Here is a 23,959-nt window from a genome sequence, read left to right on the forward strand (position 1 = left end):
CCAGTCTGTTGGCTGCAGCTGAGACCGTTTCAAGATCATTCGATGCCCTGTACAGATGATCAGACGCAGCCGATAACCTGTATCCCTCCTACTTACCATTCCGTCTCCAACAGGAGTTCCTCCGCCGCTTCCGTGTCGAAGGTGAAATCTTGGCTCTGCAATGCCATGTACAGGTATTCCGCAGTATCTGATCGAATCTGAGTACTGGCTGAGAGGTTACCCGGGACAAAGAAATGGAAAACCTACTTTAGGGAATCTGTGAGCGAGAAATTCTGGAAGTACCGATATGCATGGCTTGAAAAGAGGTTCGGTAGAAAGAAGGTTCATGACACTACCAACTAACTTTAGGCGAAGGCATGAAATATGACAACTGCCTCTTACATCTTCATAGACACTTGGATTCGCTGTACATTCTTCAAGCGCGAAATGTTCCTAGACACAAACGATAAGAGTTCCCGTAACCTGTGATCTCCGTTGAGTCTTTCTCTACATCCACTGTTGAACACACTCACGTATCTAAGCCGTCCGGCACATCCTGCAGTCTCGCCAATGTTTCGGCCTCAAGAAGCACAGTAAGGGTCTGAAGGGCGGGGATAACCGCGTTATTGGACCCGGGGTTTGCTTTGATCTGGTTCAATAAATCCTCCACCAAAGTTTGCAAAGCATAGTGATCGCCTTCTCCAGCTGAGACGGGGAGGCCCTCGGCATATTTCACCAGACTTTGCGATACAGGTCGTTGCTATCGCACAGGGGTCATTCAAATACAAACAATGGGAGCCAACGGACTCACAGTACTGTCCGTCTTACTGCCCACGCTTAGAACCAAGCCAGCCAGAACCTGTTTACGATACCGCGTGACTCCCAGTATTTGCACTGCCATTGGGAAGAGCCAAGTGCTGTCTTTCCAGTCCCTGCGCTCTTCGTCACTGAAGGGAAGCGATCAGCACAACCACAAATACGACCCTTAAGTGTTCGTACGCAAGAAAGAGCCGCTTGAATAGATCCTCCCCGTCAATACGCCAAGCGTCGGCATTCTGAACCGGTGGTAACGGGTGCGACAGAAGTTGGATGAAGTACTCTCCTGCTGTCTGCCGTACATTGTCAAGTCTTTCCACGCCTTGCTTCAAAATGCCGCCTATCGCCTCATGATAGAGCGCTGGCGGAAGATATTCCTCGAGGGTGGGTAACGCGTCACCATGGGTCAGTAGGAGAGAAGAGACTTCTGTTAGCCCTTTGACGGACGCCATCCTTATCCATGATCCTACGTCGCCGCGCTGATCAACAGTATAATCGTCCAAGCCGTCTTTCAGAGCGGAGTATATCTCCCTCGTAATCCCCGCAGAAAGATCTTTCGGTATCGTTCAGCGAGCTGCAGGAACCAAAAGCATGTTCTGTACCTACATTGAGGGACGTCCGAGGCGATCGTCCGGAAGATGTGCGACATGGACGAATAGGCATTTCGACGAGCCTCGACATTCATAAATCGGGTAGACGACTACCTGATAGCATCAGAGGGACGTCCTCGGACATTGAATGAGAGACTCACCGCAGGCTTCACCGAACAAAGGAGACACTGGATCACGTCTGGCATATTATGGGGGTACGCCTTATAATCAAGGACCCCCAGAAGCGTGCCCAGACTCTGCTGCAAGACTGGCGTACCACTTGAGAATTCTTTGATGTACGTAGTCACCGCATATCCGTCAGCTTTCATTCGCGCAATAGCTACGACGGCACTCATCTTTGGACAGACACAGAACAATCTACTAAGCGACTGACCGATGCTAGAGCATTGGCCGCGTGCTCTTGGACAGTGCTGTCTCGGTGTCGAAGGCCAGTATCGATAATCTCCTTCCAATGGGGTACCGCGGTGTCGTGAATCTCGCCCGAAGTTATCGCTGTACTGATTAGGTAGCAGGCTGCAGTCGTCACAGGAGTGTTCCGGGGTGCTTGAATGGCATGCAGAGGTACCAGGTTCAGGTAAGCGAATACCTATTATCAGTCAGTGAGTTCTACTCGAGACCGAACCTATAAAGGCGCACCTCTCGCTTCCTGGCGTCTCGTTCCGGTATCGCGCTTATACTGTCATACGCGGCAGCAAGCTCTGCTAAGGCCAATAAGCCACCATTGATGTGGTCGACGTCGACAGAACGCAGGAGATTGGACTGAAGTATCCATTGATTCAGGAGTTAAAGTAACGTTCACTACATATGAAACGTACCGCGCGGCTCGCGGTCGACGGACCCAAAGTTACCAAATCCAGTTCACATATTGCCTTGAGGGACTGTGAGCTCAGCTGTCTTACCACAGGATCCCAATGTCTTAAGGATACAGAGAGAATATGGTCAATCAAGGATGTTCGATAGATGGGATGTCTTACGTGAAAGATCAGCGCATAATATAACAATAGTAAGACTTCACGACTCACTCAGCAACCTCGGGAGCGGCGACTAGATATGCATTGCGACGAACACCCACAGCGTAGAAATCTGTTTTGCGGAGGACATCTATTCCATGAGGAAAGAGACCCTAACAGATTCAGGTCAGATGACGTCTAATGAAAAAGGTATCTAACGAACCGTCCTTCCTACGTACTCCTGAAACGCCGCACTGGCCGCTCTTCGAACTTGAACTTCTCTATCGTACAATGATACCGTTACAAGCTTCTGCGCCAGGCCTTCCGCCAGAGGTGTCAATGCAGATGCTTTCTGGGCACGAGCAAGTGACCAAAGCACATAAGTCGCGGCGTCTCTGACATTCGATCCAATAGAATGAGAGCCTTTGCGTATGTCGAAAGAGAGGGCCTTCGAAATACACGTCAGAACTCATACAGATTCGAGCATAAAGCGTTTACCTGAGATAAGCGACCAACTAGTTGCGTGAGCTTGTCATCCGGTACGAGGCCTCTCCTAGCTATTTCCGCACAAGCCAAACAAGCCCCATGCCACGTACACTCCGCGATGGCTGGCAGGTCGTAGAGATTGGCCGCAGCCATGGAATGGATAGCAAATAGTTCAAGTACACCGTCAAATATTTGCTTCCCAAATTCGGCGGGGAGACGCTCTGCAATCCTAGCTACGCCCTTAGCGGCGGACCACCGAACCACGGTGTCCTGGATTCCACTTTAGGGCTGGAGCGAAAACAGTATGGTACCGACTGACCTTATCCTGAAGGGCTTGCATCAACTCCTCGATGGCAGCCTCCACGTCCTCTGGGATGTCTGGATCCCCATCTCCATTATCTGATCGGGGCTCGTCAGACGTCCCGAGCAGAGAGCGACCTAGGAGTAGCTACGATCAGCGTTAGTGGCGGAAGCATATTCGGACGTTACCTTTGAGACGGACGATCTGGTATTTCGCCGGTAGTAGACGTAGTGCTGTTCGCGAGAGGACTTTCGATCTCAACTTGCGTACAAGCGTATTATTCATTAGTGCTTCCTTAGTTTCAATTGCCCTAAAAAGGCTCCATATCGAGGGTGCATTATCTCGAGCTTGTTCCGCTGAACCAATCTTGAGAATCTCAGCGACGACCTTCAGGGCGCCTATGCACTAAGTGGCTATGTGAATATATCATGGTGTTCAGTCGAGCGTCATAGTAACCTTGAAAATGTCGGCTGTCCCTTCAACTCCAGACTGAGTGTCGCTTAGAAATCGCGGGAACTGTCCAGAGACGTCTTTTCTGCGACAATTCTAAGCAGTTCACGGATATTGCAAAGTTTCTTACCTTATGTATAATCGAGAGAGGAGGATGGCAGCACCATCACGCTCCAGACCAGCTTTCGCAAGATGCATCTTCGCAACATCCTCTATTTGCGAGGAGACCTCATTCGTGCCATCATTGAACTGAGCCAAGTCAAAAGGGATCATGCAGATAATTGAGATCCAGAGAAGGACGATGTAGCGCAATGCCCATTGTTCAGCTTCTTGTGTCCCGCTACCTGGGAGATTCATGTACTCCAGAGCAACAACAACGTCTGTGACCTCATGGGGAAAGAATCTTACTGCTCTGAACGTGAGCGGTGACTTGCAGGTAAGAAAGTCCGATACTGACTGATCGTCTTGTAACCCCGGAATTTGGTGTATAAGTAGAGCAAAGTCGCAATGCGACCGACTCGTGAGATAGACGAAGTTCGCGATGGGTTTGAGACCATCAATCTTGCATGCACCCTTAATTTCTCTGCTACGGGAGTGACAAGACCTTCTAGGATCGGATCCAGCAAGTATGATTGTTCTTGATATTCGTCCAGCTTGGATATCAGTTGGATAACAGTTGCGCTCGATGATCTCAGTACGTACTATGTCTGACAGCGAACGTAGAGTTTCCGTTTCGTGTCTGTCAGTCTCCTCATTGGGATTCTCGAATAGATCCTTGGATAACAGAGACTCTTGTAAACCAGCAAATTGTTCGTGTTTTTCGAATGAGGCAAAGAACTTCTCCTCCGGCTGCTCCTCTTCCATGTCCACTTTGTCGACCAGGAAATAACGGTTCAGTGAACGTCTCCAAGTGTCTATCGGTTGAGTTATTAGTTAAAACCTGACCGAACGCCTACAAATTCAGGACCACTGCAGGCTGAGAGAGGAAGAGGTTGATGGCGATCACATTAGAATACGGTTATCAATTAGACGACCGTAGTCACCGGTGGCTGAAAGTAACCGGTGGCATACCTGCTTCAGGTTTGATCTGCGTGTTCCTCGCTTTCGCTATGCCTGAAAACTTGAAGAAACGCGGCTTGAAGAGGAAGCGAGTTGATACCGAAGAGGTATGATGGAATCGCCGGTCCCACATACGTCGCCACTGATTCTGTACAGGAGAACTTGGAAGTCCGGATTATAGGTAAACTGGTATGGGTATTCAACATGGCACGTCATGACTGCTACAAATAAATAACTCCATAAGCACCATGGTCTCAAAGAAGCCAAGAAAGCTGCGAAGGTTTCGAAGATACACGAAACTCAAAAGCTAGTGAAGAAGTTAAAACAAGCAAAGTGGGCAATCATACCCTTGCGATCAGAAGCGGATATTCATCCTGATTGTTGGAAGGTAGATCTTCCACGAATGCTGATCACACTAAGGTCATACCAGAGCTGGAGGAGCAGTTGCAAATGGTGAAGGTGAGTGATACAACTTTGTCAATCGCACATATCCTCGACAGCCTTTGATCAGCGCATAAATCACGAGCAAGTGGCTGCCACAGCCCTGAAAACCAAAGTCAACAAGAATCGCATCTTGCGGACTGATGAACGTGTTCAAGGAGCCGTAGCGTCTGAGCTGTCGTCTAATCTGCTTACTCCCGCAGAACCTGGCAGCTCTCTCGCGAAAGTGCAGGCACGGCTTCTGAGCTCAAAAGTACTTGCGAATGCCGCAATTACGGTAGTGCAGAGCATTCTGCGTACTCTGCACCCCGATACTCCAAAAGCTCAATCACCCGGCGTCGCTAATGCCGAGGAGGACACTGAAGCTGAATTACTCGAGCCTGCCGGGAAATTGGGCCAGCTGCTTGCGAGAAGCGCGGAAGAAGATTCAGATGGTGAACAGGATGAGGATGTTAGTTCTCCGGACTTAGACACAAAGGTCGGGTCTCCTGAACTCGAAGGTTTTGATGACGGTGGAAGTGAAGACTCGGGGGTTGTTCACGGGGACACTTCAGAGGGCAGTGATGACGATCTTTCCTCCCGTGTCGGCGACGATCCCAGTCGTAGTCTAGCACCGCAAATTACAACTGGCACTAAAGGCGAATCGACATTCTTGCCTTCCCTGTCAGTTGGATTTATCCGAGGCGACTCGGACTCGGACTACAGTGATGGCGAAGCAGCGTCCGTAGTTGGAGGCCGGAAGAATCGACGCGGTCAGAGGGCAAGGCGGGCGTGCGTACCTCCTTTTGACTTTTTCGTCACCTTTAACGTAAGGGCTCATAATTCCATCTTAGTATCTGGGAGAAGAAGTATGGGAAGAACGCCAATCATGTCAAAAAGGGAGCGACGCAAGGACGGTCGCATGCGGGTTCGGCCGACACACGCAAACGGCCACCATTTTCGAAAGGTGGCCGAAGGGATGCTGAATCAGCTGTCAAGTCTGCACCCAAATCTTACCAACCGCGGAATTCTGATAAGGCGCCATCTGGCGCATCTGCTCAACCAGAGTCCGGTTCCAGTTCAAATTTCAATCCCCAGCCACGGGTATCGAAGGAAGAGCGCCCTTTGCACCCGTCTTGGGAGGCGAAGAGGAAACTGAAAGAGAAGCAGCCAGCGACTATCGTTCCGCCTCAGGGCAAAAAGATCAAGTTCTAGTCAGGATTTCATTGGTCATGGTGTCGAACTTGTTATACGTCCGCCGGCGCTACTACTCTGGAAGTATGCTTGAACACGGCCTTATATATCTCTTCGCGCATCTTAACGATATTTATGTCTGTATAAACAGCAACGTGACTGTTTCTAATCCCGACGTTATTCCATAGGAAGCAATGTGTGCACCTCTTCAGCATACATCCACCACGCAGGGAATGTCTTATCAGCCTACGTTGAGATATTGACTAGATGATGCTTATTCTGAGAGAATCATCACTATGTCATGACATAGATGCCCCATATTTTCCCTAAATCTCTGACCTAGAAATACAGTTGATATCTAAAATACAGATCTAGTCTACACTGGTGTTGGACGTCCGCAGACATGTTTTGCACCACCGCTACTTCTCACCCGACAGTCTCTAGAACACCATGTTTCCGAGCACCTGGGACATCTAGGGAAGTTCGCGCCCCGTTTCCCGCAGGACGCACAGCAGCAGCTCGTATTCAGCGGCGAGGTATCTTCCACCTCCTTCAACACAGAGTCGCGGCGTTTCCTCTGCTTCTCAGCTTGCGGCACATTTAGCATGACGGGCACGGGCGAATCGGGCGCCACTGACGTCGCGGTAGTCGACAGCGAGTCTGGAGATGATGTGCGACTGAATGACGGGACGGAGGAAGCCCGCGTTTCGACTGACGATGACCTCTGCGGTGAGGGCGATGACGACCTCTGAAACCATTTGAAGGGCAAACGGCCCCGGCGGCGCGGGGAGTCGGATGTCATGCTCCGCAACGAGCAGAACGCGGATCGAGTGGGAACGAACGATCCCGAAGGGGTGAGTTCTTCCGAGGTGACGACGGCGGAGGCGGCGGCGGATTTTGACATCATGCTGCCCGCGGTGTTCGTGGTGGGCGCGGACCATGTGGAGGAGCGGGACATACCCCGCGGACGTGTCGCTTTCTCCGTGATGAACTGGGAGCGTTCGAGGTAGGGAGAGGGAGGGGCCGAGGAGATGGCTTTTGGTCTGGAGGCGGGACTGGACGTCCTGGACGAGGGTGTAGGCGGGCGCATCTTGGCTATGAGTACTTTCTGAGCACGGTCGACCAAGTGGTCTAATTCATCTATGCCCGTCGGCGGATGGTTGATGACACGGGTGATGACCCCGTTGGCGACGTGAGGTTGTAAGGCGATTGAGAGCTAAGGTATAGTCAGTACATGATGCACTGCCTTCTGCAAGCTGTGGCTTACCAGGACCATGATACATGTTTCTATCTCAACTTCAAGAGTTGACGTATCGCTATCATCTTCTTCGAGCATAGCGAGAAGGACCTTAGCCACTAGGACGCCCAGCTGCCATACATTACAGGCGGAAGCATGATCGGACATGAACAGTCGGGAGAGCACGCCGTCTTCATTTTTGGTCTTGTAATTGAGAGACATAGCGGGATCAGAGGGCGATATGGCGCCGTCTACATAACTCTCCGTCAACCAACGCAGTGGCCTACGCTGTAATTCATTCAGCTACGACATTCCAGTGAAGAGAGCAGAAGTCGAAACTTACAATGTTCAGGAGTGTCGCGGACAAGGTGTCGTGTGACCTCGGATAGGGCGGGGAGGGCGGCCGTATGGAAGATGGTTTCAGCTCTGCCAAAGGTGACAGAGCTTTCCTAATCTCGAAAGAGCGATGCGGCAGGTCTATAACGCGGTCGTCGTGTTGGTCCAAGCAGGATAGTATGTTCTCAACGCATTGCTTGGGCGATAAGGCAGGGCACACGACCACTGGGGTGAGCGCCTAAATATGATAGTCAGTAAGGTTTGGCGTGTTAGAGCAGTGCTAGGCGTGCCTGAGAGGCAATGGGGGAATGCCGCATAGTGGAGAGTCGGGGATAGCAAGGTAGTCGTGCGGAGAGCTATGTTGCTGTCGAAAGGATTCTGTGGAGGGCAGGGTTTATGTACTGTCCACAAAGATAGGTTAGGGCAATCAGACGCATGACCGATGTGTTGTATACCTGCTGTGCCGGCAGAAGGGAAGCTTTCAGCGTCTCTCCGAGTTCTAGTTCGTGAGCTTCACACCCGTCCGCTATCTTAGGTTGGGCAATCCTCTCCAAGTAACAGTGTCCGACAGCCTATGATGCAGAACCGGGATCGCCTGTGCCAGAGACAGTAATACTCCAAAAATTTGTGATCGGTCGATAAAAGGAAATACATCGCGAATATGTTGTGGACGCAGCTGTCGCCGGAGGCTGTATTCCGTGCCAGGCACCGAGAGAAACAGCTTCCGCCTGCAAAAGGTGGCGTCCGATCGTCCCAAAGCGACCAGGACTCCCAGGAACAAGTCGGACCGATACTCTTCCTTGCCACACCAATAGCGCTTTCATGCTGACTGTACTCTCTGTCTGGGATTCGAGAGCTTTCGCTCGACATTCAAACCTGATATGTCTTACTCCTCAATGTTCCGACATTGCGCTGATATTTCGGCGCTGGACGATGTCCTAACGCAAAGAGGCGACATTGAGCTTGCTTCCAGGTCATGAAACCTCGCCATCCGAGTCGCATGTCTATCACAAGACCACTTGCCAGGTGTCTTGTAGTCGGAATAGAGGTGAGTCTTCGCGCACCAGTTTGTTGCACTGGTATTACTTCGATAAGACGGTGGACCCGAATCGATTCGTTCATTTCACCTCTTAGGAGTCCGTCTGTGGGCCAACTAGCATGCGAGATAATGGATGCCGGTTGTATAAGAAGATGCAGTCTATGTACGTCACCGCCATCATCACCCTAACCTCTCACATAGTCAAGGATAGTGACGATTGCGGGGATAAGATGAAGCACGATCAACTGATATTAAACTTTGGGCGCTTCCCAAATTCATAGATGCCTAGTAACTCGTCCACGCGCTATGGCCCAGTACAATCTGCCTCGCAGGTGATGGTCCTTTGACCCGTCGACGGCCTCTTGTTGCGCGCGGGTTAGGCTGGATGGATCATCATTGCTCTGGCGTCTTCCCGCTCTTTCTCAAGCGGATCACCCTGCACGCCTCGCGGCCTCATTTTGACGTCGTTCTCTGTCGCCGGTTCTCGGAATCATGTTGCCGCTGTTTCTCGTAGGTAGTATGCTTGTTATTCTGGCTGCGCCTACAACGACACACTCAGGATCTCTCCTTATCTGGCCACGTGTAGAGCTATGTCTATGGCCTGGACCACTTCGTTGACGTTCAAGGGAGCTGAAGCGTGGATCAAAAGAGCGCGACCCAAGCGTCTATGAAGTTGTGTCCTCCACGCTCGATTGACGGCTGTCCGTCTTGCACTCCAGTGGCAGTCGTCTCCACTAGTCTTGTTTGGGCTCGTGTTGGCCTGGTGTCGACCGCGGCCTCCAGTTTGGCAAGTTCGATACCTCTCCTCCTGTGTGCCGACCTCAGCTTCGCGTCATTCCTCCTTCGGCGTATGCAGCACGGGTTGTACCGGAAAGCCCAATACTGGTTCCGACTGAATCTTGTCTGGCAACACAAGGTGGTGAGTTATCTTTCCAATGTATACTTGTACCACAGCAGGGTTGGAAGGGGCTCTACCTGGTCACTTCCCTTCGTATCGTCGACCTGAGCCCGTGCCGGACATTTTGTACCATGGTTCCCTACATACGTTATATCCGCACTGTCCCTGGTGCCGCGATCGGTGTATATAGAGAATATGGGGCCTGCAATGCACAGTAGACTACAGTAGATAGGATTTAGTAGCTGAATTTCGAATTCAATTTGCAAGACGCGGACAATGTTCGAAGCTGTTGCGCCGCCCCCTTACTGTACGGCCCGCTTCTCTCGTTTCACTTGCAGGACTGTTCTTCGCAACGGTGCTTACGAGCTCAGCCATACCACTGCCCTCAAAGCTATGTATTCGTACAGCTATAGTCTTGGAATTGCGCAGTAGGCGACTCTGCCGCAATTGAGCTTGATACTGAGCGCGGAAAAACAACCGCAAATAGAGCCAGAGCGGTGTGACTCCTGCGTTAGCTCCACAGGGCAATCCTCCACACGACTGGCCCTGTACCCGCTCCATTTTCTCCAAACGCACTCGTCACGGATATAGCTCCTCGTCCCCGTCTCTCGTATATGCCCCTCTAATCCTACCTGCGACGATACACGGCTTTTTCTAACAACACCGCTACTTGCAGCTATGGTACGCGTGCGCCAAATTGCGGCGTCTGGAGCGGTACTGATCTCGCTTGCAGGGTCAAACATTGTCTGTTCCAGGTGCGAAAAAGCGACTGCGAGTGGTTGTATGCGCGCTCGTGTGCTCAGATCTTTGCTACAGCGACGGACAAGAACACGGAGTCGGGAGGGAATGACCGGTTTATGTATGCGGTGTCTGAGATGCAGGGTTGGAGAATAAGTGAGTTGTCTCGTGTTCTTTTCCTACTTTGCGAAGTGTCTTGTGTCCTCCCACACCCGCCTGAAGTTCTTCGATCGAATGTCTGCACGGTGACCTCGCAAAATCCGCACGCTTTACTTACTCTCATTTTGGCCGCGATTAGCCATGGAGGACGCGCACACGATCGCTTTGCGTTTGGACGAAGACAAGGACGAACCCAATGCCTTCTTTGCTGTTTACGATGGTCACGGTGGTACGCTCTGTTGCCGTTCCTTCACGTCCTCCGTTGCCGACATAGTTTCCGGTCCCCCGCAGGTAGTAATGTTGCACGGTATGCTGGACGCAATGTCCACAAACGATTAGCATCGCAAGAGGAATATCAGGCAAAACGTTACCCAGAAGCATTAAAGCGGGCTTTCCTAGGGACCGATGAGGATATGCTTGCGGGTCGGTACCATCCCTTTGCGTTCACTTCGCGGCATTGAAATAGTCGCTCTAGACCCTTCATATACTCGGGAGCCGTCGGGATCAACGGCCCTGGCAGCCCTTGTCACAGCCGATAACAAGATATATGCCGTGCGTGCGGTGACCGGTCGATCTGGCTTCCCTCCGCTGACTTAGTATGTAATCAGGCGAATGCTGGTGATTCAAGAGGTGTCATCAGTGTGAAGGGCGAAGCAAAACAATTGAGTTATGATCACAAACCCGCGAATCAGAGTATGCTACCCTATCTCACCTGCATGCGGTCCAAGACTGACTTGCTCTTTCTGCAGCCGAGAAAGACCGTATAACTGCAGCAGGCGGATATATTGAATACGGCAGAGTCAATGGTGAGAGTTTTGCGTCACGCGTGCTGAGGTCATAAGCTCAGGCGTCCAGTATAGGCAATCTAGCGTTAGCCAGAGCGCTGGGTGACTTTGACTTCAAGAAGAACTACAAACTCTCCCCCGAGAAGCAAATAATCACCTCGGACCCCGAGATTATTGAGCATCAGATAACGGAGGAAGATGAATTCATTGTATTAGCCTGTGACGGTCAGTGGAGCGACCCTATTTCGCTGCTGGACCTCGTCTCATTGGTGTATATCAGGTATCTGGGACTGCTTGAGCTCCCAAGATGTCGTCGATATCGTCCGACTAAAGGTTGCGGAAGGCAAGGAACTGCCCGAAATTGTGGAATTCCTTTGCGACCATTGCCTTGCTCCCAACACGACTGAGGGCACGGGAGTGGGCTGCGACAACATGACGGTGCTGATAGTCGCGATCCTACATGGCCGGACTAAAGAGCAATGGTATGAATGGATCAAAGACCGCGTTGAAAACAAATATGGGTACGACACGCCTAGGGAGGTCAAGGCTATCTATTCTCAGCCATACAGGCCACGAGAAGGCGCTGGTCGCGCGGGGCCCATGGCTTCGCGGCTCATGGCCAACGGTCTCGGCGGTGCTATCAGCCTGACGCCCATTTTCCACGGGGGAAATGAGGGTTTGATGTTCGAGACGGACAGCGAGGAGGAGGACGGGAATTCGGATGACGAATCACAGAACTCGTCCTTCTTCAGTCAAAGTTTCGGGCCCGGGATTGGCAACCTCCGGCAACAGCTCATGATGCCACAGGGTGACGAGGACTACGACTTGGAAGCTAATGGTCCGTTCAGTGACGATGCTGTTGGTTTCACAGGTTCCGGTATTGACACGGATTCGACTTTGGCAGGGGCAGGTTCGAAAGTGAACGGTGATGCGGAGGCGGAGGAAAGTCGGGTGGAGGACGCGGACATGGACTCGTCGAATGACGATAAGGATGCTACCCCACAGCAAGAGCGGCAGGGCGAAGCACCCCCACCTCCGAAGCCCCTGCCTAATGGCGATGCCGTCTCGCGGACACCTGACCAATTCGAAACGCATCCGGCCGGCGACGAGCCGAGCGCTGTGGTGAAGACAGAGGGCCTCATGGATACCAGCGAGAGCCCGCTCAAGGGATAAGCGATATCTCCAGCTATGTTACTATTCCATCCTAATTTCTGTGCTTTTGTTCTTCTTCCTCTGTGTTGGTATCGCGGGTTGAAACTGTTATCTATTGTCAGCTGTAGCAAACATGCGTGTTCTCTTCATCCCACTTGTGCAATCAGGTCACCATGTCCATTGTGGTTCCTCTGCGGGTGTTTGTCATACCACTGTATATCCCATCTAGTCTGAACTCTGCACTCACTTCCCATTGTACATGTACATCGATACGTGCATTACCCAGTGTATGTATATACGGGATTAGCGTCGGAACCTCTTCATAGACGAATCGGATGCAATCATGAGGGGAGTGAACAAATATTCTGAACACGACATTGGACAGTCCGGATCGGAAGACAGCTGCACCTTACAACTCGAAGACATTCATGAGGATGATGATCTCCCCTTCGCACAGACAGCATACAAGCATTCGCTGCCCCACTGTCAGGACACCTACACCAAGAACAGCGCCTGCTTCTCCGCCGCCAACCTTCAAGACGCTCTGTACGCCTTCTTTCTCCTTTGAACCCTTTGGAGGCGCCCTGTACAGGTAGACGTTCCCGCCAAACGTTTGGCTGCCACTCTCAAATGCCATAACGAGCTCGCCTGTGTGGTATGTGAATCGTGTGTCCCGCTTGGATGCGAGCACGAACGACAGCGCGGGGAACGTGGTGGCATGCCTCCACTTGGCCCATTCGTCGTTGGACGGCGAGGAAGGGAGCTCGAAGACTGCCCCGTCGAGGTGCTCTTTCACGACGAGGCTAAGTTCCCCGCTCGATCCCGGTAGCGGCGTGCTCAACAAGCTTACCCTCTCCTCCTTGTCCTTCCCCCTCCGCGCCCACCACTCCGGTTCGCCATAGCGCGCCTCTGCGTCACCCTGCACACTACCACGCGTATCGACCCAGGTGAGCACCGCCTCGCGCCCAACACTATCATCCACCTCCTCGTCATACTCGTCCTTCGCGAGGCTGGGCACACCGCGCCCAAGACCCCCCTGCGCCTGGTCTTTCGACGTCTCCGCCGTGAATTTCTCGAGCGACTCGAGGATGCCCGCAAGCTCGCTCGGGTCCATCGTCTCGGGCACGTCCTCACCCGATTCAAAGACCTGCGGCCAGCGCGTGCCGACGTCCTTCTTGTCGAGGTGCACGGTGAGCAGGCCCCAGAACCCGTCCGCGGTGCGGTCGGCTTCGCGGTCGAACGTCCAGAGGCTCTGCGTCGGATTGATCGGACCCCAGAGCGTCTTGGCGGGGTAGCGCGGGAGGGGGATCGTGGAGATAGACGGCGGGGAGGTAGATGTCGGGAGCACGAGGACGGAGAGCGAGCGAGGAGAGAAGGAGACTTTGATAGACGAGGTGGGCGTGGTGGTAGGTAGGGGGAAGGCGAGGGAAACGGTGTCAGGCGTTTGAGTCCATGAGTAGGGTGGGGGCTTAGGTTTATCAATCACATCTCCGTCGGCCATTTCGACGTCCGTTGAGGCTGGGGCGGCAGCACCTCCGTCTGTTTGCGCCTCAGGTTCAGCAGGGGTTTCTGCGGGTTTCTCATCAGGGACGTCGCGGTATGAGGAGCTCCCTAGGAGCAGGAAGGCTTGTCTGGATTGATCGTAAGACGTCAAGATCGGAACGTCTTCTCCCCGCCGGTGCCAAATGATGTCGAGAGGTTGCACGGTATCTGTGGGTACAAGAGGGAAAGTGAAACGAACGGCCCACACGTCAAACTGGGCTTGCGTCCGTCTCTCCAAGAGGGTGGAGGCAGAAGGGGCGGCTTCGCCGTTCTCGATGGAAACAGGTCGGTATCGCGAGGACAGTATGCATACAATGATATTTGGCGAGACCTCGCTGGCGCTGTGGATCTTAAACGGGCTTGTTCTGATTGAAGACTGGAATCTATCAGGGATCTCCAGTTGGTAGAAGCCTAGCACCTCGACACGTCCGGTCCCTCGCTCCTCCGGGAGCTGCAAGATGTAAAGGTAGCCATGCCCGTCTGAGACAAAGCATGTACTCGTAGACGAGAATGCTACGGATGGGTACTCCCGTGGGGGCTCGTCCGGGGACGAGGACGTCTGGATAGACTGAGGCAGGGAGTAAACGGTGCGGAGTGTCGATTGCAAGGTGGACTACTTATGGTACAAATGGATTAGACGGTGAGCAAGGCTGCAGAATCATTACACATCGCGAACGAAGCGAGAGACCTACCGAGTCTAGTTCAACCAGAACAACATTCGACTGTCCGTCGACGTACACTGCTCTATCATCTTTCACGGCCAGATGATTGTGGCCGATCCGACTCTGAACTTCTTGAAATGACAGGAATGTCCTGCCCGAGACGGCTGCTTGCGACGGTCTGTGGTCCGAAGGGAGTTGGAATCGGAGGACGTGTGAGTCTTGAGACAAGGCATGGAGGCGGTAGCCTTCAAACTTGGGATTGAGGAGAGAACGGTCGACTGTAAAAGCAGACATGGCTGGCTTTCGAGCAGACCGAGACATTTATCAGACTAAGTACAATCATGATATATGACGTCATGTGCAGATATAACGAGGGCGACATAGCACCTACATACATGAAAGGCGTGCGGCGACTATCGCCTATTACCCTACAAACTATGATAATGTCCTCTCAAACCAAGCCACCGTCTGTTCAAGAGCACCCTCGAAACCCGCTTTCGCGTCCGGATCCTCCAGGCGTGGCCTAGCGGCAAAGCCGTGAACCGTTCCTGAAGAACATGCTAAGCGGATCCGCAGCTTGGTACAGGTCACAGCAACCCACCTTTGTAGTCTTTGAACTCGTATTCGGTGAAATCAGGCTTCCCCTTGCGTTCAGCTAATGTGGCTTCTGCTGCATGGCGCTGATCTGTCTTGAATCCCATGTCATCTGAGATTAGCTTGTGAGTTGTGATCGTAGTCATCGAAATACAGCTCATTCTACCTTCCGCACAAGCCCATGACGTTGGAATCTGTAGTGATTAATTAAATTGGAAAATTTGTTGGGGCAGCACGGGCCTTTCTGCAAACGTACCTTGATTTGCTTTACTAATTCCACAGGAGTTTTACCAGGATGGCAGATCACTAGACTGTCAAAGACGTCCTTGTTCGCGAGACGAAGGCCCAAAGAGCCCCCGAAACAGTACCTAAAAGAGAACGTCAGCGAGCGCGGGAGGTCCAACGCAGACTTATGTCTACCCGACAGCGCCGATCTTGCCGTACTTCTTCTCCTCCCTCAGCTTCCTGACGAACTAATGATCGCGTGTTCTCAACATCGCCACACAACTGCATGGACGTATGGTACTCACGGACTCTGTCCTAGGGTCAACGACGGCGCGCCGAGACCTATAGAAACCCAAGCCTCGGCGGAGGGCGAGCCACAGGAATTTCAACCTCGCTATGAAGGTTATTTTCTGACCTGGCTTTTCTGGTATGATACCCTCCAAGTCGTAGATATCCAGAGGTGGACGGCCTATCCCAGGTCATTTAGAGGATCCTCGGAGTCTCGCAGGAGTCGCAGACGCACCATTGAACAAATCCGGGACCCAGACATCGCAACCTAGTCTCGTCGATATCTTGTCGGCAAGGATCTTGGAGTTCTTCAGTGGGAGCCCGAAGATATCCGTGAGGAGTACCACTGCGCGTGAGCTTGTAGGTTCACTCGCGCGGTGGAGGTACGCGTCGGTCGCCCCGACCTTGACCATCTCTCCCTCGGGCTCTCCGGGAAGGATGAAGCCTTCTCTGCACTGCGGGCAGCTCATAGTGTATGCCCTTGGTGTTGCGACGAGACGAGTACAGATGCCCTGGTTATTGGTAGAGCAACCCTCCGGAACGGTACGTTCTTCGGGAAAACCGGCAGTCGTGCTCGTAGTGCGCTTGACAAGAGAGGGAACATGAACAAATCGTCGTCATTTTATGCAGCACGAAGTAAAGCTAGCGAGGACATGCTGAATGGCCGATGGTTTCGCCAGTTATCAGGCTATCCACAATCTCGCGCAGTCATTCTGCATTACTAATGCGAATCCAGGGTTGTGATTGGTTGAGATGACTGGCCGGAGGAGTATCTGCATCGTGCCATGTCGACCGCGGAGTCATCGGCAGCATCATACGCGTAGCTCTGCGGCAGCAGCTGAATCTTATACGGCAGACAGCCACCTGAGACCCTCTTCGACAGAGCATTCACTCTTGCATGAGACTGCTAGACGACTTGGATCATCCATCGACACGACAATACATCCTCTTAATAAACGTTCCCAGAGGGCGTAGTGGAGATGCGCGAGTACCTTGAAGGATAGGATAATGTCCTAAACTAGGACAGCGACGAACAAGCTCGTACATGAAGCTGCCGGGGCACTCTGTAAATCCGATGGCTTGTGAGTAGCTGGAGAAGACACGTCAGACTAGAAACATTCCAGTCTAGTTGTTCCGCACCCCTCGCGCGAGCCCATCCCACAACCTTCCTCCAGGTGAAACCACAGATCGTCTCGTCCCGCAACGATAGTCTAAGAGCCTACTCACGGTAAGGGAGTTCCCCTACAAAGGGGGGAAAGAAATGTCCAACTTATGCGAAGCCGCGCATCTAAGTTCGTCGCCTTTGAACAAGAGAAGTCGGGCTGACGTCCGGGACTTACATCACTGGCAGATGCCGCACCCAGAAAAGCTGAAGCGCTGAAATCTCAGTGGGTTCGCAGTGGAGAGTACCGTCGCCAACAGACCCCATGATACTTACAGGGTCAACAGGAAAGATATCAGTTGGCCCTGGGAGCACCCATGAAGAGATGATAGCTTGGTAGTTCATGAGCACCTCCGCAATCACGTAGGTCCCTATGGCGAGGGGCTCCTCGACCACCTAAAGTGCGGACTTTACATGAACGAGATTCCAAGCTTTCCCAAAGCATCAGCGGCGCAATAGGGAGGCATTGTGAACGCAGTAGCTAGTTATATACGTATCTGAGTCTTGAGGACTCGGGAGAAAGAGACGTGTTCGTCATCCCGGGTGTGCAGCGGTTAAGTCTCCAATGGACGAATGTGAGCTGTGCGCGGTCATAACTATGACCGATGGACGAAGAAACCTCCGTACGCAGCAACGAGTCGCAGTTGATGCAATGGCTTGGGTGTAAGACGAGGGACACCGGCAATGGACAGCCCGAGTGCGCTGATGTTGACCGGCTTCGCAACCTCAGTTTTCTTTCTGCCGCCTCGCGACTTCCTCATTTAGACGCTATCACCGGTCTTTCGCCTGCCCTTCACATTTTAACTCTGCAGGCCCCCCATGGACTGCCCTAAGGAGGAGCTTCGCTGTTGATATCGTCGTGACGCCGACGAGGTACAAAAGGCCGGGCATGGGTTGGTTATTGGATACTACTACCAGCGAAGAGTGATAGCTCGTACCCACTTCATGTCTGTCCCGATACCGCAGCCGCCCTCTGTACCATTTCTCGGAAATGTATTCTCGATTGACAAGGAGCTCCCTCTGGGCTCCTTCAGTCTGCTGGCCAAACAGTACGGCGAGATTTACCAGTTGAACATTATCGGTAGGCACTTCCTATCAATCCATGACATGAGGGTCAGACGCGTTTACATCAACTACAGGGAGGAGTGTCGTCTTTGTCAATTCTGCCGAGTTAGTCCGAGAGGTTTCTAACGATAAGAAATTCCAAAAGAACGTCCCAGGAGCCCTCGCCGAAGTCAGGCGAGCGGCTGGGGACGGCCTGTTCACTGTAGGTCCCGTGCACAGATTGTATGTTTGCTCGTCGGTGACATGTTCTCCCCTTAACAGGCCTATGCAGATGAGCCAAATTGGGCCATAGCGCGTATGTCCAACCATTATCCGATGAGCAAGGGTTCCTGCCAATCACTGATATTGTGGCACAGATAGACTGCTCATGCCTGCGTTCGGCACGGCTAATATTAGGAATATGTTCGACGATATGAAGGATATATGCTCGCAACTGGTTTTAAAATGGTCTCGGTAGGTGATACACCCGGTGCCAGGCGTAATTGGTCACTGACCGCTACACATAGTTTCGGCCCCGACTATGTCATCAGTCCCACAGAGGACTTTACAAGACTGACCCTGGATACTATTGCACTATGTGCAATGAACTATAGGTACGAGAGACGTGTTCCTGGATTCGTCAGCCTAGATTTCTTACCCCTCGGAATCATATAGATTCAACTCCTTTTATAGTGTAAGAATTTCGATCTCCTCATAGTTGGTTCGATGCGAGATTATTCCCAGGAAACGTTGCCTCCGTTTTGCGAGGCTATGACAGATTTCTTGAAAGAATGCAACGCCCGCGCAAATCGCCCTGCAATTGTGCAGTCTCTTATGACGGGCGCGACCGCGAAGTTTGAAGCGGATTGTAAGCACATGGTCGATGTCGCCAGCGAAAGTCAGTATTATTGGTCCTCTATACCTTCGCAGCTACTTACGGTCACTCTAGTCGTCAAACACCGCAGACTTCATCCAATCGAAAAGAAGGATTTACTTAATGCTATGCTGTATGGTAAGGATCCCAAAACAGGACAAGGGTTAGGTGATGATGCCATTACCAAGAACGTGAGTATTACCATTCAGATGGTGGAGACTCTCGCCGCTGACTGAACTTCCATAGTTAATCACGTTCCTCATTGCTGGTAAGTATTCGTGGTATTCTCTGAAAGCTCCATTTCGGAGGATGGTATGCGCACCAGTCAGCTGAATAACAACCTAGGTCATGAAACGACGTCCGGGATGCTCTCTTTCACTACATACCATCTCCTCAAGAATCCAGAGAAATTGATCCGTCTCAGAAAAGAAGTGGACGACGTTACGCAGGGTAACCCGATAACGCTGGAGCATCTCTCGAAACTACCCTATCTCAATGGTATGCCGGCCGGATACCCAACCAGTACTATAAAGCTGACTTACCCCGTGACTTAAGCTGTATTAAGGGAAGCTCTCCGGCTGAACTCCACTGCAGCTTTACGCTCTGTGACAGCGCTGGAAGACTGTGTTCTGGCGGGCAAATATTCAATTAAGAAGGGCCAAGGCATCGCAATCAATAACCACGAGGCGCACCACGATCCCAAAGTCTGGGGAGAAGATGTGAGACTATCTACTGATCTAGCTTGACAGCTGCTGAATGACTCCGAAGGCAGACGAGTTCAAGCCCGAGCGCATGCTCGATGGGAAATTCGAGGCCATGCCGGTAAGCCTGTCGTTGCGCGTCAGAGCTCATGCTGACCCGGATATAGCCCGAATCATGGCAACCGTTTGGATTCGGTATGCGTGCCTGTATCGTAAGTCCAGTGCACTGAAATTGTGGATAGTAGCTGGAATTCTCCTAGGGACGTCCTTTTGCGTGGCAAGAAGCGCTGCTCGTTATGGCGACCATCGTGCAGACATTCGACTTGTCTTTCCACGACCCGAGCTATAACTTGGAAGTCAAGCAGGCATTGACACTCAAACCAAAGGATTTCTACATTCATGCCAGTCTTCGGTCGAATGCGGCCCACCTCCTGTCGACACCTTCGTCGAGCCTCCTTGCGGGTCGGTCGACAGCGAAAGACCTCACCCCTACTAGTGCACCTGTAGAGTCTGACGATGGAAAGCCTCGGCCGCCATTGTACGTACTCTATGGTAGTAACACGGGTACGTCGGAGTCCTTCGCGCAAAGAATAGCGTCGGACGCCAGTTCTCATGGTTCGTGGACTTCCTAACATCGTGGCACCCGAGTCCTAACCCTCACTCATCGAAGGATTCAAGGCTTCAATCGGCACGCTAGACCAGTCGGTTGGGAGGGTCTTCAAGGATGGCCCTGTCGTCATCATCACAGCTTCGTTTGAAGGTATGGTGCTCTTGCGTCCACGAGTTTCTTCCGAATAACTGTCGTTTTCTTTACCAAGGTCAGCCGGCGGACAACGCTGCGCAAGCTGTTCAGTGGCTTGAACAAGGTGCGACAGACACTGAGTTCGAAGGACTCAAGTACGCTTTATTCGGCTGCGGGAATAGGGACTGGGTTCGCACTTATCAGCGGATACCGAGATTGGTTGACGAGCTGCTGGAGAAGAAGGGGGGAATGCGACTACTGCCGCGAGGGGAGGGCGATGCGGCAGGGAGCACCTTCTTTGAGGATTTTGATGCCTGGGAAGCTGAGCTTTGGAGCACTCTCACTAAGGTAACTCTGATAGGCATTTCCATTTCTTTGGATAGGGACGCTAACCATGAGCAGGAGTACAACACTGTATCGGAACAGGTGGAGGAAAGCTTGAAAGTAGAGACCACCACGTCCGGGACGACCCGAGCTTCCGACTTACGCCAACCTGATGCAAAGCTCGGCACTGTTACACAGAATAAGGTTTTGACCAAACCCCCCGCCTCTGGGGTCAAACGGCACATCGGTAAATGCTTCTCCTTGCACTAGTTTCCAGTAACTAAGCTGCCTCAAGAGTTCGCTCTTCCAGAGGGAAGCTCCTACAGAGCGGGAGACTACCTTGCTATGTATGTTTTTTCGATTTCCGTGGACATCGAATACTGACCTGACGCACGTTCCAGACTCCCGGTCAATCCGATGGAGTTGGTGAAACGCGCACTAGCTCACTTCAACTTGTCCGCGGAAGAAGAAGTCACGATCTCTTCTAGCAGTCCCAGCACACTTCCTTTGAACAGGCCCATCAACGTTCAGTCTTTACTGAGCGGCTATGTCGAACTATCTCAACCGGTTAGCACTAAGGACCTGCAGGTTCTGTCGAGTCAAGCGAGCGATCCTGCGACAAAGTCCAAGCTTGAGGCGCTCACGTCGGACTACAAGGCTTCAGTGCTCGAGAAACGTATAAGTCTTCTCGATATCCTGGAGTCCTACAGGGATATCCAGATGCCATTCACTACGTTCCTCAAGCTTCTGCCGCCAATGCGTATACGTCAATACTCAATCTCCTCATCTCCTCTCGCCGATCCGGAACACGCTACCTTGACGGTTAGCATCGTCGAAGGCGCGCCGATTCCGGGACATCGGGACGTACCCTTCCTTGGTGTTGCGTCCAATTATCTTGCGCGCCTCCGGCCGGGGGAACGAGTGCAATTGATGGTCAAAGCGTCAGCGACGCAGTTCCACCCACCTTCCGATCTGTCCGTCCCGATTCTCATGTTCTGCGCTGGTTCTGGATTGGCTCCGATGCGAGGCTTCATCCAAGAACGAGCAAAGCAGAAGGAATCGGGGAGAGAAGTGGGGCCGATGTACCTCTTCTTCGGATGCAGATCTCCAGAGGAAGACTACCTATATGCTGAGGATGACCTCGCAGAGTGGGTGAAGATGGGTGTCGTGGATGTTCGACCTGCATTCTCTAGGGCAAGCGAGAAGTCCGAAGGGTGCAAATATGTCCAGGAGTAAGTCGGTTTCACACAAAACCCTACTGCCCCTACCAACCTACTTTCTTCCATAGACGCATATGGCACGACCGGGAAGATGTCCGAAAAGCCTATGATGCCGGAGCCAGGGTAAGTGGGAACGCATCAGTCTGCCTTCCTCAAAGTACTTAAGATCCGCCTTGTCAGTTTTACGTTTGCGGCTCCCGCAAGGTGGCGACGGGTGTGAGGAACGTATGCATTGACATTTTGAAGATGGTGCAGAACTACAGCGAAGAGGAGGCACAGCAGGCATGGGAAAGAGTCGAGCAAGAGCGGGGAGCTAGCGACATTTTTGAGTAATTTAGAAGGTTCGCACTATATACATTTCCCGTAATGATATATCCCCCGACTGAACACATCTGTGATCTTTGACATGAGGAATATGTAACCTTGAATCCCTACTGCAGTGAATATTGTTTATTGAATGGAACTTACTTGCAGGCGAAGATTTGCATTGGATAGACTCATGACCAACTTGGAGTGTCTTGGGATGTCTTCCAGTGCCGCCTCGACCTATGTCTAGACGGGCTTCTCTCGACCCGCTTCCATTACGTTCCTACGGCTTCGCAGCTTTGCCGTTACAGGCGGTACCATGGCTGCCTATAAATACTATCCTAGGGTACGAGATGCCTCCCGTGTCTCCAGCGCGTTTCCGACTGCTCGTCTTCTCTGCAAAGCCAAATCTAAGGACTGATCAATGGGCAAACATCCGTTAATTGGGCAGAAGGCTCCTTCCCTAACCCTTCCCAACTTCAATGGGGAGAGCTTCACATTCACACCGGGTGCGAACGGGGTACCCACTGCCCTTTTCTTCTACCCCAAGTCTGGTGAGTCCGAACTACCGACACTGGCTCGATTATACTATTGATCGCACGTTATCATGGCACCAGGCTCCTACGGTTGCACGAAAGAGGCTTGCGAATTCAGAGACGCGCTTGCTGGTGCGCTTAATTGCCAATTCTACCTGCGTTCATCTCCCCTAACGCCCGAGTTCCTTTAGACAAGCCGAACTTCAAGGATGCAAAAATCGAGGTAATCGGGATAAGCGCTGATCCAGTCGAAGAGCAGAAGAAGTTCGTCGAGAAGCACAAGTTAACCGTGAGTTAGGAAGGCCTGCTCTTGCACATATGCTGATTGACGATGGTCCAGTACCCCGTGCTCAGTGACGCAAGCGGCGAAGGTCGTAAGGCTTATCACGTCGGCAAAGGATTGCTGGGCATGACCGATGCTCGTGTTACTTTCTTCATTGACAAGACCGGCGTGGTTAGGTATGTCTACCGCTTCCGTCGAGTGCGCTGTGGGATATTCATTCCGTCCGTCAGGGATGTTCTCGATACGACGATTAACTTCGGAGCGCATTCCAAGTTCGTGGCTAAATGGTTGGAGACTATCGCCGCAGAGGAGAAGAAGGGCGTCCAAGCTAGGGTGTGGGATATCGAGAAATAGACAAAGGCGTCAGTAAAGTAAACAGTGTGGATTAGACACGAAACCGACGTGCGATGTTTCGTACGATTTCGTGGTGTTGGGGGAGAGGTCGGCGCGGGAACGGCCGGAGGCCGAGATGCCGAAGTGGCGCCAGCCAAAAGTGTGTGGCAGCCAATCGGAAGCCGCGGCCGGACTCTGAGTGTGGCAGGTGTCCACAGCGCGGACTGTCGGATACCCGACGAAATCCGGGCTACACCCTAACACACTAGACTGACAGGGCAGTGGTGGGCGGGTCGAAAGGAACTCTCCACTCAGGCGTCGAGGATGAGGGGAGAGAGAAAGAGTGAAAATTCGAAAGACTGACGCGGCGTGCTGAGCATTGGGAGAGCTACGGGAGAAGGCGGCGCTCGCGTGGCGCCGCGTGCTCAGCACGCGAGGGCTCTTCAGCCACACCTAGCTTGGCTTAGCGCAAGCCCGAGCCGCTCGTTCCTCGCGTCGGGCTTGCTTGGCACC

General features: G+C 52.4%; 9 protein-coding genes across 9 annotated transcripts; 4 read left to right on the forward strand and 5 right to left on the reverse strand.

Moving 5' to 3' along the window:
* Positions 1 to 508: 508 nt before the first annotated feature.
* On the reverse strand, positions 509 to 4,457 carry GLOTRDRAFT_42674 (uncharacterized protein; the record flags this gene model as incomplete). The annotated part of the gene is made up of 16 exons (XM_007868437.1): positions 509 to 739; positions 791 to 916; positions 963 to 1,326; positions 1,575 to 1,642; positions 1,750 to 1,992; positions 2,043 to 2,165; positions 2,222 to 2,375; positions 2,429 to 2,529; positions 2,580 to 2,804; positions 2,855 to 3,122; positions 3,154 to 3,280; positions 3,332 to 3,548; positions 3,600 to 3,678; positions 3,724 to 4,000; positions 4,066 to 4,246; positions 4,296 to 4,457. The coding sequence occupies 16 exons, from the start codon at positions 4,455 to 4,457 to the stop codon at positions 509 to 511; spliced, it is 2,946 nt and encodes a 981-aa protein (XP_007866628.1).
* A 245-nt stretch (positions 4,458 to 4,702) lies between these two features.
* On the forward strand, positions 4,703 to 6,442 carry GLOTRDRAFT_139085 (Bud-site selection protein; the record flags this gene model as incomplete). Its single annotated transcript, XM_007868618.1, has 6 exons — positions 4,703 to 4,759; positions 4,809 to 4,841; positions 4,897 to 4,985; positions 5,045 to 5,111; positions 5,164 to 5,864; positions 5,927 to 6,442. The coding sequence occupies 6 exons, from the start codon at positions 4,703 to 4,705 to the stop codon at positions 6,285 to 6,287; spliced, it is 1,308 nt and encodes a 435-aa protein (XP_007866809.1). The 3' UTR covers positions 6,288 to 6,442.
* A 109-nt stretch (positions 6,443 to 6,551) lies between these two features.
* Positions 6,552 to 7,725, reverse strand: GLOTRDRAFT_139086 (uncharacterized protein; the record flags this gene model as incomplete). Its single annotated transcript, XM_007868619.1, has 3 exons — positions 6,552 to 6,730; positions 6,777 to 7,482; positions 7,534 to 7,725. 3 exons carry the CDS (start codon positions 7,723 to 7,725, stop codon positions 6,693 to 6,695), a joined length of 936 nt encoding a protein of 311 aa, XP_007866810.1. The 3' UTR covers positions 6,552 to 6,692.
* A 907-nt stretch (positions 7,726 to 8,632) lies between these two features.
* On the reverse strand, positions 8,633 to 9,330 carry GLOTRDRAFT_111299 (uncharacterized protein). Its single transcript, XM_007868620.1, has one exon. It carries the CDS (start codon positions 8,959 to 8,961, stop codon positions 8,710 to 8,712), a length of 252 nt encoding a protein of 83 aa, XP_007866811.1. The 5' UTR covers positions 8,962 to 9,330; the 3' UTR covers positions 8,633 to 8,709.
* A 981-nt stretch (positions 9,331 to 10,311) lies between these two features.
* On the forward strand, positions 10,312 to 13,814 carry GLOTRDRAFT_111300 (PP2C-domain-containing protein). Its single transcript, XM_007868621.1, has 11 exons — positions 10,312 to 10,457; positions 10,510 to 10,531; positions 10,593 to 10,670; positions 10,813 to 10,902; positions 10,965 to 11,096; positions 11,149 to 11,225; positions 11,282 to 11,366; positions 11,423 to 11,479; positions 11,534 to 11,683; positions 11,739 to 12,296; positions 12,363 to 13,814. Exons 1-11 carry the CDS (start codon positions 10,455 to 10,457, stop codon positions 12,629 to 12,631), a joined length of 1,521 nt encoding a protein of 506 aa, XP_007866812.1. The 5' UTR covers positions 10,312 to 10,454; the 3' UTR covers positions 12,632 to 13,814.
* On the reverse strand, positions 13,020 to 15,108 carry GLOTRDRAFT_139088 (uncharacterized protein; the record flags this gene model as incomplete). The annotated part of the gene is made up of 2 exons (XM_007868622.1): positions 13,020 to 14,765; positions 14,845 to 15,108. The coding sequence occupies 2 exons, from the start codon at positions 15,106 to 15,108 to the stop codon at positions 13,020 to 13,022; spliced, it is 2,010 nt and encodes a 669-aa protein (XP_007866813.1).
* A 58-nt stretch (positions 15,109 to 15,166) lies between these two features.
* GLOTRDRAFT_61649 (dienelactone hydrolase endo-1,3,1,4-beta-D-glucanase) lies at positions 15,167 to 16,535 on the reverse strand. Its single transcript, XM_007868623.1, has 7 exons — positions 16,157 to 16,535; positions 15,939 to 16,102; positions 15,829 to 15,881; positions 15,665 to 15,776; positions 15,575 to 15,602; positions 15,416 to 15,520; positions 15,167 to 15,362 (listed from the first exon to the last, which is right to left on the reverse strand). Exons 1-7 carry the CDS (start codon positions 16,389 to 16,391, stop codon positions 15,250 to 15,252), a joined length of 810 nt encoding a protein of 269 aa, XP_007866814.1. The 5' UTR covers positions 16,392 to 16,535; the 3' UTR covers positions 15,167 to 15,249.
* A 1,432-nt stretch (positions 16,536 to 17,967) lies between these two features.
* Positions 17,968 to 22,549, forward strand: GLOTRDRAFT_61651 (C505_FUSOX bifunctional P-450 NADPH-P450 reductase). The gene is made up of 21 exons (XM_007868624.1): positions 17,968 to 18,164; positions 18,223 to 18,350; positions 18,410 to 18,443; positions 18,505 to 18,601; positions 18,655 to 18,741; positions 18,803 to 18,821; positions 18,872 to 19,025; positions 19,077 to 19,192; positions 19,248 to 19,269; positions 19,347 to 19,499; positions 19,557 to 19,720; positions 19,770 to 19,823; positions 19,870 to 19,914; positions 19,963 to 20,317; positions 20,373 to 20,462; positions 20,521 to 20,792; positions 20,847 to 21,015; positions 21,064 to 21,115; positions 21,170 to 22,000; positions 22,057 to 22,111; positions 22,169 to 22,549. The coding sequence occupies exons 1-21, from the start codon at positions 18,029 to 18,031 to the stop codon at positions 22,319 to 22,321; spliced, it is 3,186 nt and encodes a 1,061-aa protein (XP_007866815.1). The 5' UTR covers positions 17,968 to 18,028; the 3' UTR covers positions 22,322 to 22,549.
* A 474-nt stretch (positions 22,550 to 23,023) lies between these two features.
* On the forward strand, positions 23,024 to 23,467 carry GLOTRDRAFT_42668 (AhpC-TSA-domain-containing protein; the record flags this gene model as incomplete). The annotated part of the gene is made up of 3 exons (XM_007868436.1): positions 23,024 to 23,119; positions 23,171 to 23,289; positions 23,344 to 23,467. Coding segments are annotated over 3 exons (339 nt in total), but the record flags the coding sequence as incomplete, so codon positions are not given.
* Between the last annotated feature and the right edge of the window lie 492 nt (positions 23,468 to 23,959).

This window comes from Gloeophyllum trabeum (assembly GCF_000344685.1).
Source record: "Gloeophyllum trabeum ATCC 11539 unplaced genomic scaffold GLOTRscaffold_00008, whole genome shotgun sequence".
Taxonomy (NCBI): domain Eukaryota; kingdom Fungi; phylum Basidiomycota; class Agaricomycetes; order Gloeophyllales; family Gloeophyllaceae; genus Gloeophyllum; species Gloeophyllum trabeum.

Excerpts from the sequence above, each read along its gene's own strand:
- GLOTRDRAFT_111299 (XM_007868620.1), bottom strand. The coding sequence starts at position 8,961 with ATGAACGAATCGATTCGGGTCCACCGTCTTATCGAAGTAATACCAGTG.
- GLOTRDRAFT_111300 (XM_007868621.1), top strand. Across the intron at positions 10,532-10,592 it reads TCAAACATTGTCTGTTCCAG|CGACGGACAAGAACACGGAG; the intron begins GTGCGAAAAAGC and ends TCTTTGCTACAG. Across the intron at positions 12,297-12,362 it reads CTACGACTTGGAAGCTAATG|GGGCAGGTTCGAAAGTGAAC; the intron begins GTCCGTTCAGTG and ends CGACTTTGGCAG.
- GLOTRDRAFT_61649 (XM_007868623.1), bottom strand. The coding sequence starts at position 16,391 with ATGAGCTGCCCGCAGTGCAGAGAAGGCTTCATCCTTCCCGGAGAGCCC. Across the intron at positions 16,103-16,156 it reads GGTCCCGGATTTGTTCAATG|GCCGTCCACCTCTGGATATC; the intron begins GTGCGTCTGCGA and ends GACCTGGGATAG. Across the intron at positions 15,521-15,574 it reads GTCATGGGCTTGTGCGGAAG|ATGACATGGGATTCAAGACA; the intron begins GTAGAATGAGCT and ends AGCTAATCTCAG.
- GLOTRDRAFT_61651 (XM_007868624.1), top strand. The coding sequence starts at position 18,029 with ATGTCTGTCCCGATACCGCAGCCGCCCTCTGTACCATTTCTCGGAAAT. Across the intron at positions 19,270-19,346 it reads AATCACGTTCCTCATTGCTG|GTCATGAAACGACGTCCGGG; the intron begins GTAAGTATTCGT and ends ATAACAACCTAG. Across the intron at positions 19,915-19,962 it reads TCGGTATGCGTGCCTGTATC|GGACGTCCTTTTGCGTGGCA; the intron begins GTAAGTCCAGTG and ends GAATTCTCCTAG.